We start from the raw sequence: 18,888 nt of genomic DNA on the forward strand, positions 1-18,888 counted from the left end.
TCTTGAATAATGTGAGTAAAATGAAACATGTAGGAAGTCACGTCGATCTGCTCATTAAGTATAATCATCTTACTTTGTATGCAACGTGTAAAACTCACTTCCTATTAACAATAAAATGTAATGGACATCACATTAATTCTAACGCTTTACACTCTAGTTTTTAAGTACTAAACTTATAATAAGGACAAAGAAGTAGATGATGATGGTGAAAAATATAGTTTTAATTTTATGTGTTGATCAGTGTAGCTTCTGTAAGTAATAGACCTATAGATTACATCATACGGATTTCCCACTCTCGTTCTTTTAAATTACAAATACGTATCATTGAGAAAGGAAGTCGTAAATCTGTCTACCTGTGGCGGCTTTAAAGCTTGTAAGTCAAGCTGTTTGTTATTTATACACCAGGTGAGGAAGTAATCTAGGCAATGATACGTTCTGTTGATATATGCCAGCTGTTGGCAAGCGACAAGACCGCCTCCTGGGAAGGAAAGGCTTCCCCAGCGATTATTTTTATTTATTATATTCGTAAGACACGTCAACACTTTCTGACGATAGTTTCCCGTTTGTCAAACTCATCGAGAAGCTTACTTAGTTCAAAGTTACTTGTGGGAAGGTTTCTTGTAGACCTTCGGTGTCATAGATAGCAATTCATTGCTGACACTGCATAAAAATTGAGCTTTTATTTTTTTAAATAGGAAAACTACAGCAACCTTCAGAATATGTAAATTGAATATTAAATTGGGCACTATATAATATACATTTTGAATACAAAGAACTTGTCGCTGTACACAATATATTGCAACAAATTACGATGCACCTTTTCTGGATATAAGCATTCCTCATATATCACGAATGCTTATATTAAGGACAGAAATATATTATCGTCAGGATATACTTCATTACTGAGTTAACGATTCTTACCCGACACAAAACCAGTTTCCAGGAACAGTATTTAGAGGTTTAGGTTCCCTTCTCTAATACCAGGGATAACAGAAAAATCTAATATATTGCATAATACTGCACCTAATGTGCTTCTTAACGGACAAGTGCTCCCGCGAGAAGTGACCAAAGCGGGTATTTGGTGTATATGATCCCGGGCTCGATCTAAGTGAGGACAATACTTTTTTGTGCTGATCTAGAATAATGAGCGATTGGGAAGCTATTTAAATTAAGAGATAAAGTACTTTGATTTTGAGAGCAGCAAGAATGACACTAGGAGTTAATACCCTGACCACACATCTTCCTGTTGAACATGCACTATCTGGCGGACATAACCTTTCGTATAGCACTAACAAATTTAATTAGCTTACGTAGAAAGAACAAGCAGGTGAAAGGAGAAGACAATCACACTAAGACACATAGTCTAAAATGGGAGCAAGGACAAAAGAATCACAATGAGATACGAAGTCTAAAATGGGCGAGACACATTATCACATAAGAAACACGGGCACCACGTATAGGGCTCTAACTGGAAAACTGGTAGAAAAGAGTCCTTTGAGTACGCAAAGGGGGAATTGGGAAGATAATATGTATAAAGCAGCACCTGAGGTAAGTAGGTAATAATCGTGATCGCATTGCGTTAGTCCAGAATAGGACTCAATACTGATTTCCTGTTTCTAATAAGGAAATTATTTCTAATAAGGAAACTATACATGGATTCATAATTAGTATTCCACACGAGACGAGACGAGAAATAAGGCTTTCTCGTCTATCAAATTTTTGTCCAATTCTCGTCTCGTCCCGTTTGTTAATTCGAAGTCCTGATTTTCTTCTTAATTTCATTTAGAACTGAGCAGAATCCTTCCGTGTCACGAGAGGTCCACGAAACGTGTGATATAATAGCATTTAAACTATATGTATCATTAAACGTTGATAAATGCTCGTATTCGTATAATCACTTGGTTATTTTATAATTTTATAGCATGAATCATATCACTGAAACAGTGTTTAAAATAAAACTTGGGTGAACTGGTTTCTCCCTACGACACTGGAGAATATCTAGCCATGTCTCGAAAAGAATACGAAAATCGAGCCGAGACCAGAAATGTCTTGTCTCGTACGAAGCACACTATTCATAAGTTACTTTTAACATTTACTAGTTCACCTGACCTGACCTTTTTAATTTCCTACAGTACTATTGCTACTGTTCATCCCTTAAAACAATTAAGACCCACTTTTATTGACGCTTTTTATAGCATTTATTTTGTCTGTTCTTATGGTGAATGTGGTTTCTTGTGTCTCATCAAGAGTGAAACGAGTTACCGGAAAAGGAGTTCAGATTCGAATCCTCGATTTTCTCAGCCGTTTCCAATGTCCGATCAGTGGCGTTACCAGGAAAACTTTTTATAGCAGGGGTTAGTCGATTTAAAATTTCAGCCTATGAGTGTTATCACTTCAGCTTTCTAGATTTCTTAGGATTTTCGTATTTCAGGAGTTTCTTGGGTAATGCAGATATAGTTCTCCTCAATTGTAAGTTGTAATTAATTTGTAATTTGTAATTAATACTTTTCTTTACTAACGATGACTTTTTAAAAGTTAGCGTACGAACCTCGATATCCGTACTAAAGTGGCATTAAAAATGTCTGTCTAAAAAGTTAGATTGTTTTTTCCTTTCCTCCTAGAAATTCAAAAGTTGTATATACTGTATATAATACATTGGAAGTAATTATTTTTTTGTATAATTAATAAGAATATTTTGAAGTTGATATCAAGAAACCAGCGACAAACTAAGTAATTGTGAACAATTGAAATTTTATCATTTCCTACATAAAATCATTTCCTATCTATCATTTCCTACTGGTGATAATTTAGAAAAGTAAGGTGTCAAGCATTCTATTGTTATAACTTTTTAAACAGTCAATGCATCAAAGTATTTCTTTTTTTTTTTTAAAAAAAAAGCAACGTGTTGCTACACAGGCATACTTAAGTCAATGGCGTACGTAAGGGAGTTTCGGGGGTTTTAATTCCCACTTGAGCAATATATTATGTAAAAATAAGCATTCACCATATTAAGATATACACTATATACACAGAAGTATCTGAGATTATATGAACTTGGAAGTTCGGCTCCTTCTCTTTTGACGAGTTTTGCGTACGCTACTGCTTAACGGTAGCGAATACATTATTATACCACTTGGAAATCTTGGGATAATCGGTAAATTTATGTTACAAGTAATGATTGAAGATAATTGAAATAGTTTATTATCTAAAATCGGAAGAGAGACAAATATTTCTATGCAGTGGCGTATATTAGGGGGGTGGCTATCGGGCTCAAGCCTCCCCGAAATAGATACATTTATACATAGTATATATAAAAACTGTATACCTACATAGACCCAGTATATATACACCCACTCAGGAGAATGTGCATAGCCCCCTCCTCCCCCGAAACAAAATCCTAAATACGCCACTGTTTCTACGTAATAACTTATACAGAAAAGGTAATTCTTGTAGTTGTAAGTATAGAGTAACACCTATTAATTGCTGCAATACTACATATGCTACACTTGACAATATAGTAATGAGACTGCAATATTACAATGCTACACTTGAAAGTATAGTAATGGAAAATGAAACAGTAGAACTGACGATTTTATTATTATGATTATTATTTTACTACATGAGCATACGTAAAATGCTTTAGCAGTTTAATTTATTGCGGTTCCCACGAAAATCACATTTTCTTAAAATAATGAATAATTTAATAATTCTTTTTTTATATGCGGAAAAGAACATTTGAAGTACAAATCATCCATATCATATGTGGCATGTAAATTTTATATTTCAGCAATAAATCATAAACTCTCCACTAAAGGTATCATGTAAGGATTTTCTTTTCTTTTCTGAGGATGTTAGATACTGTTCCATAGGAATGTAATGTTTCAAATATTTTACTTATTGTTTAAACCATGGGATCAATGCATACCATTTAACCCTCTATATGGACGTAAATGATCATATATACAATGCTTACAAAACACCTATATATTGGACTATATGTCATACATATCCTTGTCTCATCTAATTTCTTGTTGAAAATTAGTGACGTAGAAGAAACAATACGAGTTTTCAAAGAAGCAAATGGTGATTTAAAAAAGAAATAAAAAAATAAAAAGAAAGAAAATCGTACATGGTTCAAAATCATCAGCTTCCATTTGCATGGACTTTTTTTTTTTTCGTTCATAATAGCTAACATTTGTCAATTTAATCAATGGTGACTGGTAAGGGACAGATTGGGCATGAAAGTGATACAGTTTCTTTTATGCACAAAATCAACTGTATATTTTTAGTTTTAATTTGATTTATCTTTTCGATTTTCCTTCTCTTTTTGAATATATTATATATCATACGCCAACGATGACGTCAGTGGGGACAAAGGGATTGGCGCCCCATCTGGCCGGCTATCTCTGTTCCCCCCTCCCACACATAAGACATGTTATATTTTAATGTATCAATTAATATGTATACTTTTTCGGTTATACAAGAAAGTAGCTGCTACCCCACAAAAAATATTTTACCCCTCCGCTTGCCACCTTAAAAGACTAAAGTACGTCGTCGCTGTCATACAATAAAAAAAAAAAAATCGGATTTTCACCAAATTTGGCATGGCTTGATTTTGTTAATATGCATATTGTGAAGTGTAGACTTTCAGTTCCAGAGTTATGAATTAGTGTTTGGACTAAAGTCCAAATTTTCGCAAAAGAAATTTCTCTAATTACTATTTAGAGTAAAAATACATGAAACAAACTGTTATCAAACGTTAATTCGAGACGGAAGAAAATACGCGATGGGGCGGTTGATTAATTACAATACTTGTGATAAAAAATTTGCTAAAAGAATCAATGAAGGATGATTTTCTTTTCCGCAATAGGGAAACTTTTTACTCACACTTATATGTCAATACTTGGTACATATGCTTGCATAAAATTTCTGTTCCCAACAGCCTTCATCATGTAGAATCTTTCATAATCATTTACTGTAAGTAGACCTGCTTTCAACTTGGTAAACACAATGTTCTACCATACGATTTATTAATGGAACAATACGGTTGATTCTCATATCTACACTAAAGTTCAATTAATCGTTGAGAACTATACTAGAAGTAAGATGCCTTGTTTGTGCAATGTTATACTTAACGAGTAATCCGAGTTCAATATTCATACTTCTATATCCACTCTTCAAAAAATATTTTTAAGTACAGTATCACCTTTTAAAGCTCTAAAACTAATTTTAGTCGATAAGATATTGCTAAAGTACCTACTGCACCATAGCTTTTACCTTTTTTTTTTGTTTTTTTTTTTAATATATTAGCTCGTTTAAAATGACAAGCTAATGTTAAATCTATCATTTGTAAAGGCATTGCCTTGTCCAATTTATGGAGGGGTTCCGATTCTGCTCTTATGAGACTTTACAAATCAGAATATTCAATCAGAATGTGTGCCTAAAATTAATGTAATAAAAAAAAAAGTTGAATAGGAGTATTGAACTACTTTCTCGTTGTTTATATTGTGTCATCGCTTTGAAAAGAGTTGTGATTTCCTTCGGCTGAACTGTCTAGTTGGGTTGATTTTTTTTTTTTTTTTTTTTTTTTAAGATTAGGAGCTATCTAATATTTAAAAAATGTTTCGTTTACGTTATTTAGGTTTCTTTTTAAAATTCTAGGTTATTTAGCTACGAAACAAGCTGGTACTTACCGGTGTGGTAATAATAAATAGGTTAGATGCCATATTGGAACAGATATTTTTCTTAAATTTATTATCATATTTTTCTGAGATACACTGAAGATTGGAGTCTACTCAGAAAATATTTTCATGGCTTCCTTAATAATGTTTGTACCTGTACTAGTACGCAGCTTGGGGCTTGTACAGAAGGATCGATTCCATCGAAATGAGTACTATACCTAACAGTCCATACAGAAATGTTAATACAGAGAATGTTAATAATAATTTGAATCAGATTTTTATGAATCTAACTTATGAACTAATTTTTATTTTTTTAGAAACTGGAAAATAATCACATTTCACGAACGATACTTAACAATGCAAGCATAGAATAAATAACGATTTTCTATAAAATTTTAATGTTTTGCTACACCCAAGTTAAAATCATAGATACGTCACAGGTGCTAGATAAGTTTGAGATGGCTATTATTCTCAAATATAGAATCTCAATATCGGCTGATGTGAGTCAAAGAACTGAAAAAAGATCTCATCACCTATTATCCACAATAAAAGACAAATTCCGGCCAAAATATAAATTATCTTTTAAGTAATACCGTTAGAGTTTCAACAAGGTATCTTTGCTTTCACCAGACACATTATCTGATCTGAAATGTGTCTGATGAAGACACAGATACTTTGCCGAAACTGTAACGCTATTATTTATTAGATAATATACGCTTTGGTCAGAATTTGTCTTTTACTCTGTACAAGAAGTTCTAAAACTAGAATGAGTGGTATTCAGATAGAAGTGCCTACTGTCCAGATAGGAGTCTGATAAAATAGTACATAAATAATGTTTGATCGAAGATTTCTAATAACATCAATCACTTTATTCCATTTTAGATGTCCTGAATAATTATAAGACTTTCTTCTACCTTCTTTTGCCAGCCTTTCTGCATTATTCACTCTCATACATACTTGCATATTCAGAGATGATTCTTTCAAACCATAAATACTCAGTATAATTTCGCAATTCAGGTTCATAAAAATATGACTTGTTATTTATGCAACAATCAATTTAATAAATTTTTGCATTTTTCAAAAATGTTTTTATTTTATTTTAATCCCCCCTCCCCCTTTCCTTTTATTTAACTTTCTTTTTCTCTCTTGGTGTGGAAAGATCTTATTGCGTACTTACGTCTTATAACGCGCAATGGAGTACTGAAAATTATTTGTGGAAACCTACGCAATTCTCAATTTGAATTTACATTTTTAAGTCGACATCAAAGAAAAATTATTTAGATATAAGTGTCCCTATTGCGGGAAAAATTGCTTTTCATTGATTTTTTAATTACATCTTTATTACAAGTAGACACTGCATTTACAACATAGCTTTATAATTAATTGTCTCATCATTTATTGTCTTATAGCTCAAATTAACGTTTAATAAGATGATTGTTCCATATACTTTTGTTCTAAACAGCAATTAGAGAAACATTTTGCGAAAATTTGACAGTCAAAAAAAAAAAAAAAAAAAAAAATACTACTTTGATAACCATAACTCGGAAATCAAAGGTCTCCACCATAATATTTATTTCAGATAACAACTAAGCTTGTCAATGTCTGACAGCGTACACAGCTTTAGCCAAAATCGGATCGAGTTTCATCTTTCACTTACAATAAATACATACGTCCTTGTTATCCAAGTTTTTCTAAAATAAAAAGAAATCGAATTAAGGACAAAGATAAGTATTAATAGACGATCTAGGGTTGTCTATGAGACAAAAGTCCGAAAAGGTGTGAAAATATCTTCTTTTGGAAAGTGCTTGTTTCTATTAGAAGGGATCTGTCTTTCCTTGTATATCGTCACGAAAATTCTCTTTCGTATCGTCTCGTGGACAACCCTAAAAATAGCAATACCTTGGACAGAATTGCAGCACAAATAGAATCAAGTTTTTACACGGAATCTTTTTAATTATCGATAATAATAATAATAATAATAACAATACAATAACATTTTGTACAAAATATCATCTTAGAGAGTTATATCAACATATCTATCACATCATGAAATAATCCAGTGGTTCTGAAATGTAGTTTCATTAACGAGACACTCTCCAGACGACATCGCGACACATTTGTTCTTTTTTTTTCTAATAGTCCAAATACAAATCAGCATAAGGCTATAAGTTTCTATATAATACTTTCAGACATGAAATACTCGTACAGACCAACGTTAACACACAAGTAGACACATCCTTCTAAGTTCAAGTTGAGTGTAGGGGCGATGTAGGAAACAAAGGACAAGAGCCTGCAATACCGACCTCGATGTCCGATCAAAGATTTTCATTATTGTTTTTTATTAAATTCGTCCACTTTTTGAATTCTAAAATTTCGCAGTACACCGTCTCCAGATGTCCTAGATAATTAATTAAAAAAAATACATTGTTTTCATCTTGCATTTCATTATTTTTAATTTTTTTTATTTTATTTTTTTTTTTAAGTACAGAAGGATAGAATTGTAGGCGATCGATGGTCGATATTGGCCAAATTTGACATGCTGATAAGTTCGATGAGCTTAGTAAGTATACGAAATATTATGGTGTGCAGACTTTAGGATCTCGCATGATGGGTCATCAAATTCGGAGTTTGGACTTACTGAAATTTCCGCAAAAGAAAAAGAACTTGATTTAGAACCAACATACATGAAACAAACCTATTACGTTAATTTGTCATAAGAAAGTAAAGGATAATACTTAACTAGCAATGTTGTAAATGTGGTGTGTAATTATAATAAAGATTTGCACAAGGAAACATTTATGAAGGACAGGCAGGCTGTTTTTTTTTCTTTTTTCTTTTTTGCAGTAGGAAAAGTTCGTAAGAAATTTGTTAAAATCCCATAGGATTTACTCCAGAGGCACTTCGTAAGGGCAAAAACTAAAATTTCATCACTTAAGGAAATAAAAGTTATCTAATGTATTAATTGTTGTAAATGATAATTAGTATACAAGTTGTGTTGTATTATATACAACAATTACAACAACAATTTAAGTTTTCTTTTTTCTTTTAGTTTTAAATAAAAAAAAAAATAAGTTTTACTAGTATGGCTTCCTTAACGAGCAGCTTCTGATTTACTCTAAAGATTTACAAAATTTGAAGTAAGCAATGAACTTTTATAGATGAATAATATTACAATTTACGATATATTGTTCTTAGAAAATTTTAGGGAACAAATTATTTATTTATTATGGAAAAACATAAAAAATAAATTGTCCAGTTCCATGTTTAAAAATTTACCCTATTCGTTCACAATTTCCTCCGAAACATTGATGACTATATGTTTAAGACGTAAAAAATACTTCAGATATACCTAAGATGACATACAATTGAATAAATAAATATAAAATGGAAAAAAAAGCAGAAGTTAAGTTTCTATTATGAAATCATATTGTGAAATATTTCAACGACTGACTGACCTGTTCAGAAATGTTATTGATTTAGAAATGTTTCATTTACATCTTTTGAATAAAACATACTTCCACTAAAGTACACACAGATAACTTGACATTAAACAATGACGAAACTTAAAAAAAAAAAAAAATCACTGGAAGATAAGTAGACAACTGAATGGCAAAACTTTTTACTATTTTACTAGTTAATTAGTTACCAAATCTAGAAATGTCAGACAAAAGAAAAATGACCAATCCAAAGCTTCCAAAAACATCTATAGTTAATTAAGGAATTTTTTTTTTTTTTTTTAATGCTTCACTATTCGAGAAAAACTCCTAAACTGAAAAAAGTTAAACCTATCTTAAGGCTATTCACTAAGCTCAATTCACGTTTTTCAATCTTAGTGAATAACAGTGAAGAACACCAAAAATTTAGAAACTAAGCGAGAGAGCATATGCAAAATGCTACTATACGAACTAATAACTGTTTTCAAGTCCTCTTGTGCAGTGTATTAATTTTGGTGCCAACATTAATGTCACAAAATGCGCACCCAAATTTTTGATCTATATGAAAAGCTTTGGAAACTGTTATAAGTGTATTTAATGGCATTTTGTAGATAATACCAGGTTCACTTTCTACATTTCTCATATTCTTCATTATCTTTAAGTAAAAAGAATGTGGAAGTGGGCTTAGCAAGAGCTTTAATAATAGAAGCTGACAACCTAGGTAGCACCTACCCCTTCTGACAGACAGCGCACGATCGTATTGTTCGAAATCATAGAGATTTAAAGGAAAAAAAAAATTAAACCAAAACACATTTCATTTATGGAATTAGAAATATTTTACCATCAGGTTCATTGGTAATTTTTTTATTATTGAAACACCAAAATGTAGCCCCTAAAAGGTTCGCAGTGTCGTATTTTATATAGTATTGGATGCTGAAGAAGGTGGCAAAAACATATGATAGAGATTATACAGACGGAAAGAAAGGGTACCATGACCAGTGATCGAATTGAGTCAAAATGGCACGCTCAGGTCTAAACTTAAGATTTTAAAACCCATCACCTGTAAACACTTGAAAATAAGCTCAACTATATTGACGTATATAGGGCAGATCTATGTATACTCATAGTAATTTCCAATTTTTCCAATTCGACCACTGATGATGATGCAAGTCGATCACTGAAATTTTAGGAAAAGGCTCGAGCAAAAATTACCTGCGACATTTAAAAACTAGGTAACAACTTAACTTTTGCGTTAAAATTATGTAATTTGTGGTGATTGTATTTCTTAAATTCCATAATCACAATACGTTTCAATAGGGAGGATTTACCGAAAGCCAGAACCCTTGAGAAACTTTGAAAATATGAATAACGTTATGAATGACATTGATACAACTAGTGGAATGATGAAGTTACTTCTCAAGGAAATCTAAACCGAACAGTTACAACTCACTACAAACCCAGAGCATCAAATATCGATTCTGCTTTTCAAATTTCTTCCAAGGGTCTCGACAAAGTGAATGTCAAAGTTCTAAAAATACATTGTTCTACATGCTAGAAAATGTTTATTGATCGTGTAAAATGCGTTGATTTTTCTTATTTTTTTTTTAAACCGTAATAAATGTTTCAATGATTATGTATTAAACTTCGAACGCATAAAATTGATCCCATATTCTAGCATGTAGAACAATTGCTGTTCTTATTCGTACATCTCCACGCATTACGACACACTTTGTATATGCGTGCATAAAAAGGATATACAGGGTGGCCCAAAAGTAGGTATACACCCCTGCATTGATCAAGTGTAACATTCTAGCATATATGCCTACGTTTATTTGCTTCGGCTGTTCCAAGCTTAGATATAAGTAAAAAAAAAAAAAAAGAGAGACATTAAGAACAAATAATAAAGAAACTTAGTCTACTGATGAATAACAATAAGAAATTATATTAAAAAGAATGAGTTGATGAATACTTGACTGTATACCTACTTTTGGGCAACCCTGTACTCAACAGTATAATTATCTTCCTAATAGATTTCAGAACTTAAAATGGTTTTCAACTAGTATTACTCGTATTATATTATCCATTGTTATATCATGAAAAAAAAAAACGAAATATAGGAATTTTGTTATACTAAATTTTCATATTTAAAATTCTCAGATTAACTACCTACCTCTGTGGCCTATGGAACCCGAGCCACAGAGTTCACAAAACTCTCCACTGACTTCCATCCTTAGCCAACTGGATCTAATTTCTACTTTTTATTCCTGTATCTGCGAGATCCATCATAACATTGTCCTCCCATCTGCTCCTAGGTCTTCCTAATGGTCCTAGATTTTCCGATTGGACTTTGAAAGCGTTCCTACTTTCTCCCATTCTGGCTATATGACTCGCTCACCTGAGCTTCCTAGATTTGATGACCTAACAATGTTTGGTAAACGGTATAAATTATGTAGTTCCTCGTTATGAAATTTCCGCCATTTCCCACTCCCGTTCCTCTTGGGACTGAATATCCCGGTCTCAGGATATTGTTCTCAAATACTTTCAGTCTACGTTCTTTCCTCAGAGTACATGACCATGTATTGCAACAATACAGAACAACAGACATGATTATCGTCTTATATATTGTAAGCTTCAAATTCCTCGACAGAATTCGCGACAAGAAATTTTGAAGTAATAATAATAACATGAATTCCTTGCATTTAGTCGACATTTAATTTATTGGTGGATATGATTTTCGTCTATTAATATTGATCCTAAATATTTGAAAGTATCTCAGATTTCAATAAACAATTATTTTTAAATGTTACTTCTCGAATTATTTATTTTAAGAATGATCAGAACTTGAGCGATGATCTTTAATGAGTAATGGTTGGTAAAACGCTAGTCGAGGTGCACGTGTTTAAAAAAGGAAGACTGGCGTTTACTTCTGACCTGATATTTTCCATTTTCAACGGCAGTGACAAAGAATGCATCTCACAGACTCCGAAAAGAATGTTATTTTTTTACTTTTTTGGTTCTTACAGCTTTTAAAAGTCCGTTAATCTGTAGAAAGGATATAAATATCGGACTTGACAAAGTTATTCTTTTACTGATCATACTGTAGTACATTCTAGTGTAATTTGTAGCTACATAGAATACACATGCAGAATAAATGGCTTTTATTATTGTTCTTGTTGTTTATATTTCTTTGAAATAGAACTTTTGGTGTAGCAGTACTCATGTACCAAATAATATTAATGATTGGCAGACTAACGACATGTATTACACAAGAGATACACGGCTTATGAAAAAGTATGCGCTGCACGATGATGGTACTTCTGTTACTACAGTAGCAAAAATACATTCAAAAGTTTTAAATTCCAACCCTATAAATTGAACATGTACAAACATATCTCTAAAAAGAATATTTCAGACTTTGAAAATTCACATTCCTCTAGCTTGTAAAGCACGTGTACCGGATCCATAGATGATACATCATCAAGGATTAGGATTAGGAAATAGATTTCTGGGCTCTTGTTAGCTCGTCACGTTTAAGGGATGATGTCCCTTGGTGATCACAGTATCAGAGGAAAGAATTGGGAAAGAAAGGAAGCGACCTGGGACTTGCATGTTAAATATCATCCCTGGTGTGAATGAGAAAACTCAGAAAAAATTCTCAGGATGGCTGCCCTGGAGAAGCTTTTACACATTTTCGACCGAGTGTCCCCGGAACCGCTCGCACCAAAGACGAGAGCGTTAGCGACTACGCTACGCGGGGCCACAATACAGGTCTTCAAATCGTGTACATGATTTCATTTAAATGAAATTAGGAAGTTCATTGATTTTATGTTGTAAGACTTAATTTTTTAACTTCCTTATTACTAACTTCTTTACATTAATTCAACTTGTATGCTACAATATTCTCGTATAGAATGGGAGTGAAACCTTGGTCTGATGGCTAAAGCTATTGCCATGCTTTGAGGTTTTGTTCTGTCAGTAACAATTCTTCATTGGTTGCTTGGAGTTTTGCGTCTCGTTTAGCATCGTGATTGAAATCGAACCCGGGCCTCCCTGCGCCAAACGCGCGCACGCTAACCGTCCAGAAAAATTCCTCAATCACACCAGCAATAAAACATGGGCTTCGATTACTTTCTTTCCCCTTTCTTATTTTGGCAATAGGCCTGTTGATTTTACTTCTTTGTTTAGTATTGACTTGAGTTCTTACTGCGCGTAATGACGAGGAGGGAATGCGAGTGTAGTGGACAGATTACCATGTATCAGTCTCGTAGCAAACAGGAAACTTTTGTTGGCCAGAGGAAAAACAGTGTGTTTGGTCAACAATTTCGGGAATTACTACTGAGGAATGAACATTTTTCGACGACCCCCACAGCCAGTGGCGGCGATAATGGTACCGCAGATCCCACAATCCTCATAAGTTGTGAAACTCAATTCGCACATGACTTCTTTTTAGTTCTGTGGAAGGACTCAAAGCCGGTTTTGTCCCCACTGCCCGTGCCTCCTGACCAGCGGTAGCTATCCCTCAAAGTACTTGGGCCCAATCCCTCAAAACTAAGACCCACCCACAAAAAAGTAGTAGAGCAGACCATAATTTGTTGTTACAAAACCACGATAAATTGCTTTGTACACTAAACTGCATTCAATTTAGTGTTCTTGACGGTAACATTATGGTATAACTCCCATACCATTATGGTATAATTTATGAAAACTGCCCCTCCCCCCAAAACTATGACTGCAACCTACGTCTGTGAGCACCCCTACCAGAGGCGAATCTAAAAGCTAAAAATGGGGGAGCCAGCAAGTTTACAATGAACTTTTAAAAATATGTAAATAATAACTTATTTTTGACACTCCAAAAACTGGAGGCCAGCTCGCCCCGGGTTAGATCCGCCACTGAGTCCTACTTCTGACGATCGGTTTGAATCATACACCAACATATAACAAACATTACTTAGGTCACGAATATCATCACATTCATCTGGTAAAGTCCCTTGAAAATTACATTCAACATTTAAGTACTGAATAAATTAAATATTTATCACAGACGATTAAAATGAATATCAATTCGAAAGATACGTAATGCTGAAACTCTGAGAAGAAATTAACTATTCAGAAAATATACGAATACCTCATCAGGAAGTCAGTTAATGGAAAGAAAGATTTTTTTATACCACATATTGTGAAATAAACATAAATTAAGAATGATTATTCATAGTCTCCGACGCCTGGACCTTGTAATTCTTCAGACGCATTTGTTTAAAATTTATTACAAGCATCAACATGATTAATGAAAAGTTGAAAAGGGTTGGGGAGGGAACGGGCCTTTTTGCTGTCACATTTAATTAACAAATTGCACAAGGAAGCAATAACAATTTTTCGGAAGACAATGATAAATTTGAGCAACTTCTCCCGCACGAAGCTGTTGGTATCAGAGGGGAGGGAGGTATATTGGGAATTTGTACAGCGTATAACGAAATGCACCCCCTTCCCCCCTGCGTATTCTCCGCCAAGTGTTATACCAGTTTTTCAAGGGAGTCTAAAGTGCAAATTGTTAGTTTACTTGTTATTTGTCAAAGAATTTGTAATTTTACAGCAAAATAGGCCACAGTATTCTACAGTACGGTAAGTGTTCAAACTTCCTGAGATCGTTTTTACAAAGAAAACTTACCGTAGTTGGAAGCGGTGTCAGATATTCCGGTCGTAGGTATTGGTTAGCACTGGAAGTTAGCATGTTGCTTGTCACTTTGTCCCGATATACAGGAATAAAATTAAAAAGCACTGGAACACACACACATCCACCAAATAAATTTACCCTCAACGGAGGGGGAAAAGATCACTTGCAAACTTTTCTTTTTTTATTTCTGTTTCAACAACAATATATATAACTCTTCTCTGTTCCTTTTCCTTTTTAACTTCCTAAACTGACGTTCGAAAAGTAAACTTCCATCACAAAACACACAAGTTGTCAAAGCATGAATACTGTGGACACTGCCTGGCTGAGAGCGCAGCCGGAGCCGCGAAAGCCTTCGGGCGCTTTACGATCTTCTCTTGTTCAACTTGACACTCGTTCACTCTTGCGACCACCACAGACGACTACTACATGCCGCTTTACCGACTGACGATCGCCGTTTTCGAGGTGGTGACGTCACGTGGGGCTCCCCTTCCCTCCTGTAAGTTACTCATCCGCGGTGTTTTCTAACCCCCTCTTTTTAGCATCTCTTCCCGCTCTTCGCCGCTCTCTTTTAACTCTTCGCCGCTGCGCCACCGACTGATTTGTAACATGATTTCTGATTGGTTGAGTTTCGGGGATTGCGTGTTGGCAGGCGGTCATTAAGTTGACTGATGAGAATGTGGTAGCACTTCTGACATCTTCCAATCAGAAGGAAGGTAGGTTAATGACTAAACTCGACGTGCAAGAACTATGTGTGCGGGCAGAAATAGAAGAAAGAAAAAACATAGGCGGTTGTGGAGAAAGGCGCGACAGTCAGTGTAGCCATAACGGCTCATTTCGAACTGTAAACAGTTACTTGTCATTTTCGACACGTTGTTGACAACTGTTCACGCACACTTCACACAACCTACCTAAAAGGCGAACTACGAAACTAAGTTCACACAACAACACAAGCGAAGTTTGCCTGTTCCACGATACTGCTGGAACTTCTTCCGTTGAGTTTCAAACAAGTTTACCCTCTTTTTATCTTCATTTGTTTATTGATTTTTCTTTAAAGCTTAACAATACGTACAAGGCCATTCCATTCTCTTGGTTAGAATAGAATAAGAGCTTGATTTTTTACTTACATGCTTTGCACATATTAGGGTCTATGTGCTTTCAAAGCTAAGTAACCACTGTATACATATTGATTATATGAATTATTAACAGATGAATTATTAGCTGGTATGAATAAGTGCGTAACGTATCTTCTATGCCCGCAGAGGGGGCAACCCGTTTCTTTGAAATACGTGTCAAAACATTTTAGATTTGCTTAGTTACACACTATAGTATTTAATGAGAGTGACGAGTATCCAAGTTTAAAGTATCCAACCTTTTACTAAGAAGGAAGATCACTAAATAACGAACAAACAAACAAATCTCTTTTACTAATTTGTCGAAGGATTGAATGATATTTTAAATTTTCAAGTTACAAAATAGTCTGCAACAATAAAGAAGCAATAATGTTCATAACAATGATAAATATTTTTTCAACATTAGAAATGTACAGAACAGTAACCCGGTATGAAACTTAAAATTGTAGATTCATAGTAGAGGTTCATAGCAATGTGAAATACAAATATACAATTTTCCCTACGTTTTGCAATTTGATTGCTCTAAAATTAATAATTTTGTTTCGATTCCTCGCGGCACGCCAGCGGTCCATTCACGGCACACCAGTGTGCCGCGGCACACCGGTTGGGAAACGCTGATTTAGACTGTAGTTAATAATTTTTTGCAATGTAGGTAAATACTTGTTGCGTTACATGAAGTAGGCTATTAAGCCTCTAGCCTGTTTGTATTAACCGTGATTACTTAATAACATTTCCTTCCATTAAAACAATTTCCTTAATTTCTAGTGTCTCTTTTTGTATTATTAGTACACAAATTTTGAACCCGTTGTAGCCATGTGTAGCATACTGGTTTTGGCCCAGAAGACCTGAGTTTAATCTCCGGTGGAAGCTCATGAAGTTTGTATCGCATATTAAACGTAGTCATTTGTGGATATGGAATGCTGAACTACTGAAAACGGGATTGAACTCGGAACTTCTAAGATAGGAGCGTGGTATAATAGTAACCCAGTGTTACGCAATGTGTTATCTGTTAGAGATATTTCATATTAGCCCTGCAGGCCTAATTATGTAGAAGTAGTCTGTCCTGTAGAAGAGGTTCCTATTCTGTTTAATTCGTAGTCATTTTGACACCCACTTCAAGCAATAAATAAGGAAGATATATGAAATCACAATTTTGCTACTTGTTTCGGCAATGATACATACTCTGCATCTAGTTAACATCCCCCTCGTTCCAGTGTCATATTTAGGGGCGTTCATTCGGGGAAGGACAGGTGCAAATTGCTCTCCCTAAGTTTAAGAAATATACTCTTTAATAAGTTGTATACCAATAAACTAATTTTTAAAAACGTGAAATTTTTATATCGGTGGACAATTTCCCCCTTCCTATCAAAATCTGAAATTACGCTAATGGTCATATCACATCCACTTGCTGGTCCGTAGTCACAAAAGTAAGACAAGAAGAAGGTAGGTCATTCTGAGAGTGGCTAACTTGAATTCACCTTAAATTCAAATTCACCATAATGAATGACAGAAATAGAAGTATTTGACACACCATCGGCGCAAATCTGTCTTCAACATTGAGGGGGACGGGTATGACCGTTCCCATATATTTTTTTTTCTTTTTTAAGCGATGTTCAAAATATTTATGAAGTTGAAAAACAATGCTGTGGAGTAACAGGGGAGCAAAGTTGTCTTCAACATTGGGAGGCGGGCAGATTTGTAGCTTATTCTGGGGAAGGGGAATGAGAGTCATATTACGGTAGGCAGGCACTTAGCCAGGATTTCGTAATGGGGGGGGGCGTGACATGAGATACTGTGGTTATCAGCCCAGGGACTCGATCATTCTAAACTATTTTAGTGGCAACATATATTGGTTTGTTTAGCCACGATTTCGTAATGGGGGGGGGAGTGGCATGAAATACTGTGGTTATCACACCAGGGGCTGGGTCAATCTAAACTGTTTTACTGGCATCATATCTTGGTTTGCTAGGATAATAAAATGAGGATATGTTAGTAACTATTTTAATAACAAAGTATGAAGAAATCTCGAGTAAAAGAATATATATATATAACTATGGAGAAAGATTTTACAATATCTATGTTTCTTCCTCTGTTCATTCAAATATAACAATTTTCCTTTCATTATGACCTCAACTATAATAACTGTACATATCCACAATTATAAAAAGTACATATCCAATAATGTCTTGTAAACTATTTTACAACATCTGCTTTTCTTTCTCCGGTGAATCAAATGTCAACAGAATTTTTTCCCTTCAACTACTATCTGTTAAGAATTCCAAGTTAAAGGAGCAGTAGAAAACTGTTCCTGAAATAACATGTTTGATACTACAGAAAAGCGATGACGAAAAGTTATGATAAAAAATGCCCACACTATCACAGAACGGCATTATGTTTTCGAAAGCTTGAAATTTCCCTGATAGTAGCAGAAATTCTGAGAATTCCTTAACTTTTCTAAATTCCCTGACTTTTCCAGGATATCATGCTCATTCATCACCATGTACTGCAAGTAATTCCTCATAAGGCTGGAGTCATAGGCGCCGACTTTGGGGGGGGGGGCAGGACACTTTTGGCACCCCCAATATTTAAAGGTGGGGTCCTCGCCCCTCCAATATAATCCAGTCGAGGAAGGAGAGGATGAAGCGGAGTAGCGGACCGAGAACTTGGAGGGGGGAAGAAGAAGGGCTTCATCAAACAGTTGATAGAAAACGGCTGAATATGATTATGTTCATTGTTTGGCACCCCAATATTTTTTTCAAGTCGGCGCCTATGGCTGGAGTGGTGAGGAAACAATGAGGACACATGTCGACAACGTTATATTCAAGTTTGCATATTATTGGCTACTGCTTATTTAACTTATCATTTGAAACAGACAGTAAAACACACCTTCATTTTATCGTTTCTTTTTGTTTCATCATTCCTTAATTTTTTAATTTCTGGTTTCGAAGGAAGGTCCGGAACCCCTTGGCTAC

At 34.5% G+C, this 18,888-nt stretch overlaps 1 protein-coding gene across 1 annotated transcript in view; it reads right to left on the reverse strand.

Moving 5' to 3' along the window:
- The window catches only part of LOC145686371 (zinc finger protein Noc-like), a 32,088-nt gene extending 16,734 nt beyond the window's left edge, over positions 1-15,354 (reverse strand). The window contains exon 1 of the mRNA XM_081759638.1: positions 14,781-15,354. Coding sequence (XP_081615764.1) covers positions 14,781-14,843 — 63 coding nt within the window. The 5' untranslated portion in view covers positions 14,844-15,354. The remainder of the gene's footprint in view (positions 1-14,780) is intronic.
- Positions 15,355-18,888: the final 3,534 nt, after the last annotated feature.

The sequence above is a fragment of the Thermobia domestica genome, chromosome 5 (genome assembly GCF_964235325.1).
Source record: "Thermobia domestica chromosome 5, izTheDome1.hap1.1, whole genome shotgun sequence".
NCBI classification, from domain to species: domain Eukaryota; kingdom Metazoa; phylum Arthropoda; class Insecta; order Zygentoma; family Lepismatidae; genus Thermobia; species Thermobia domestica.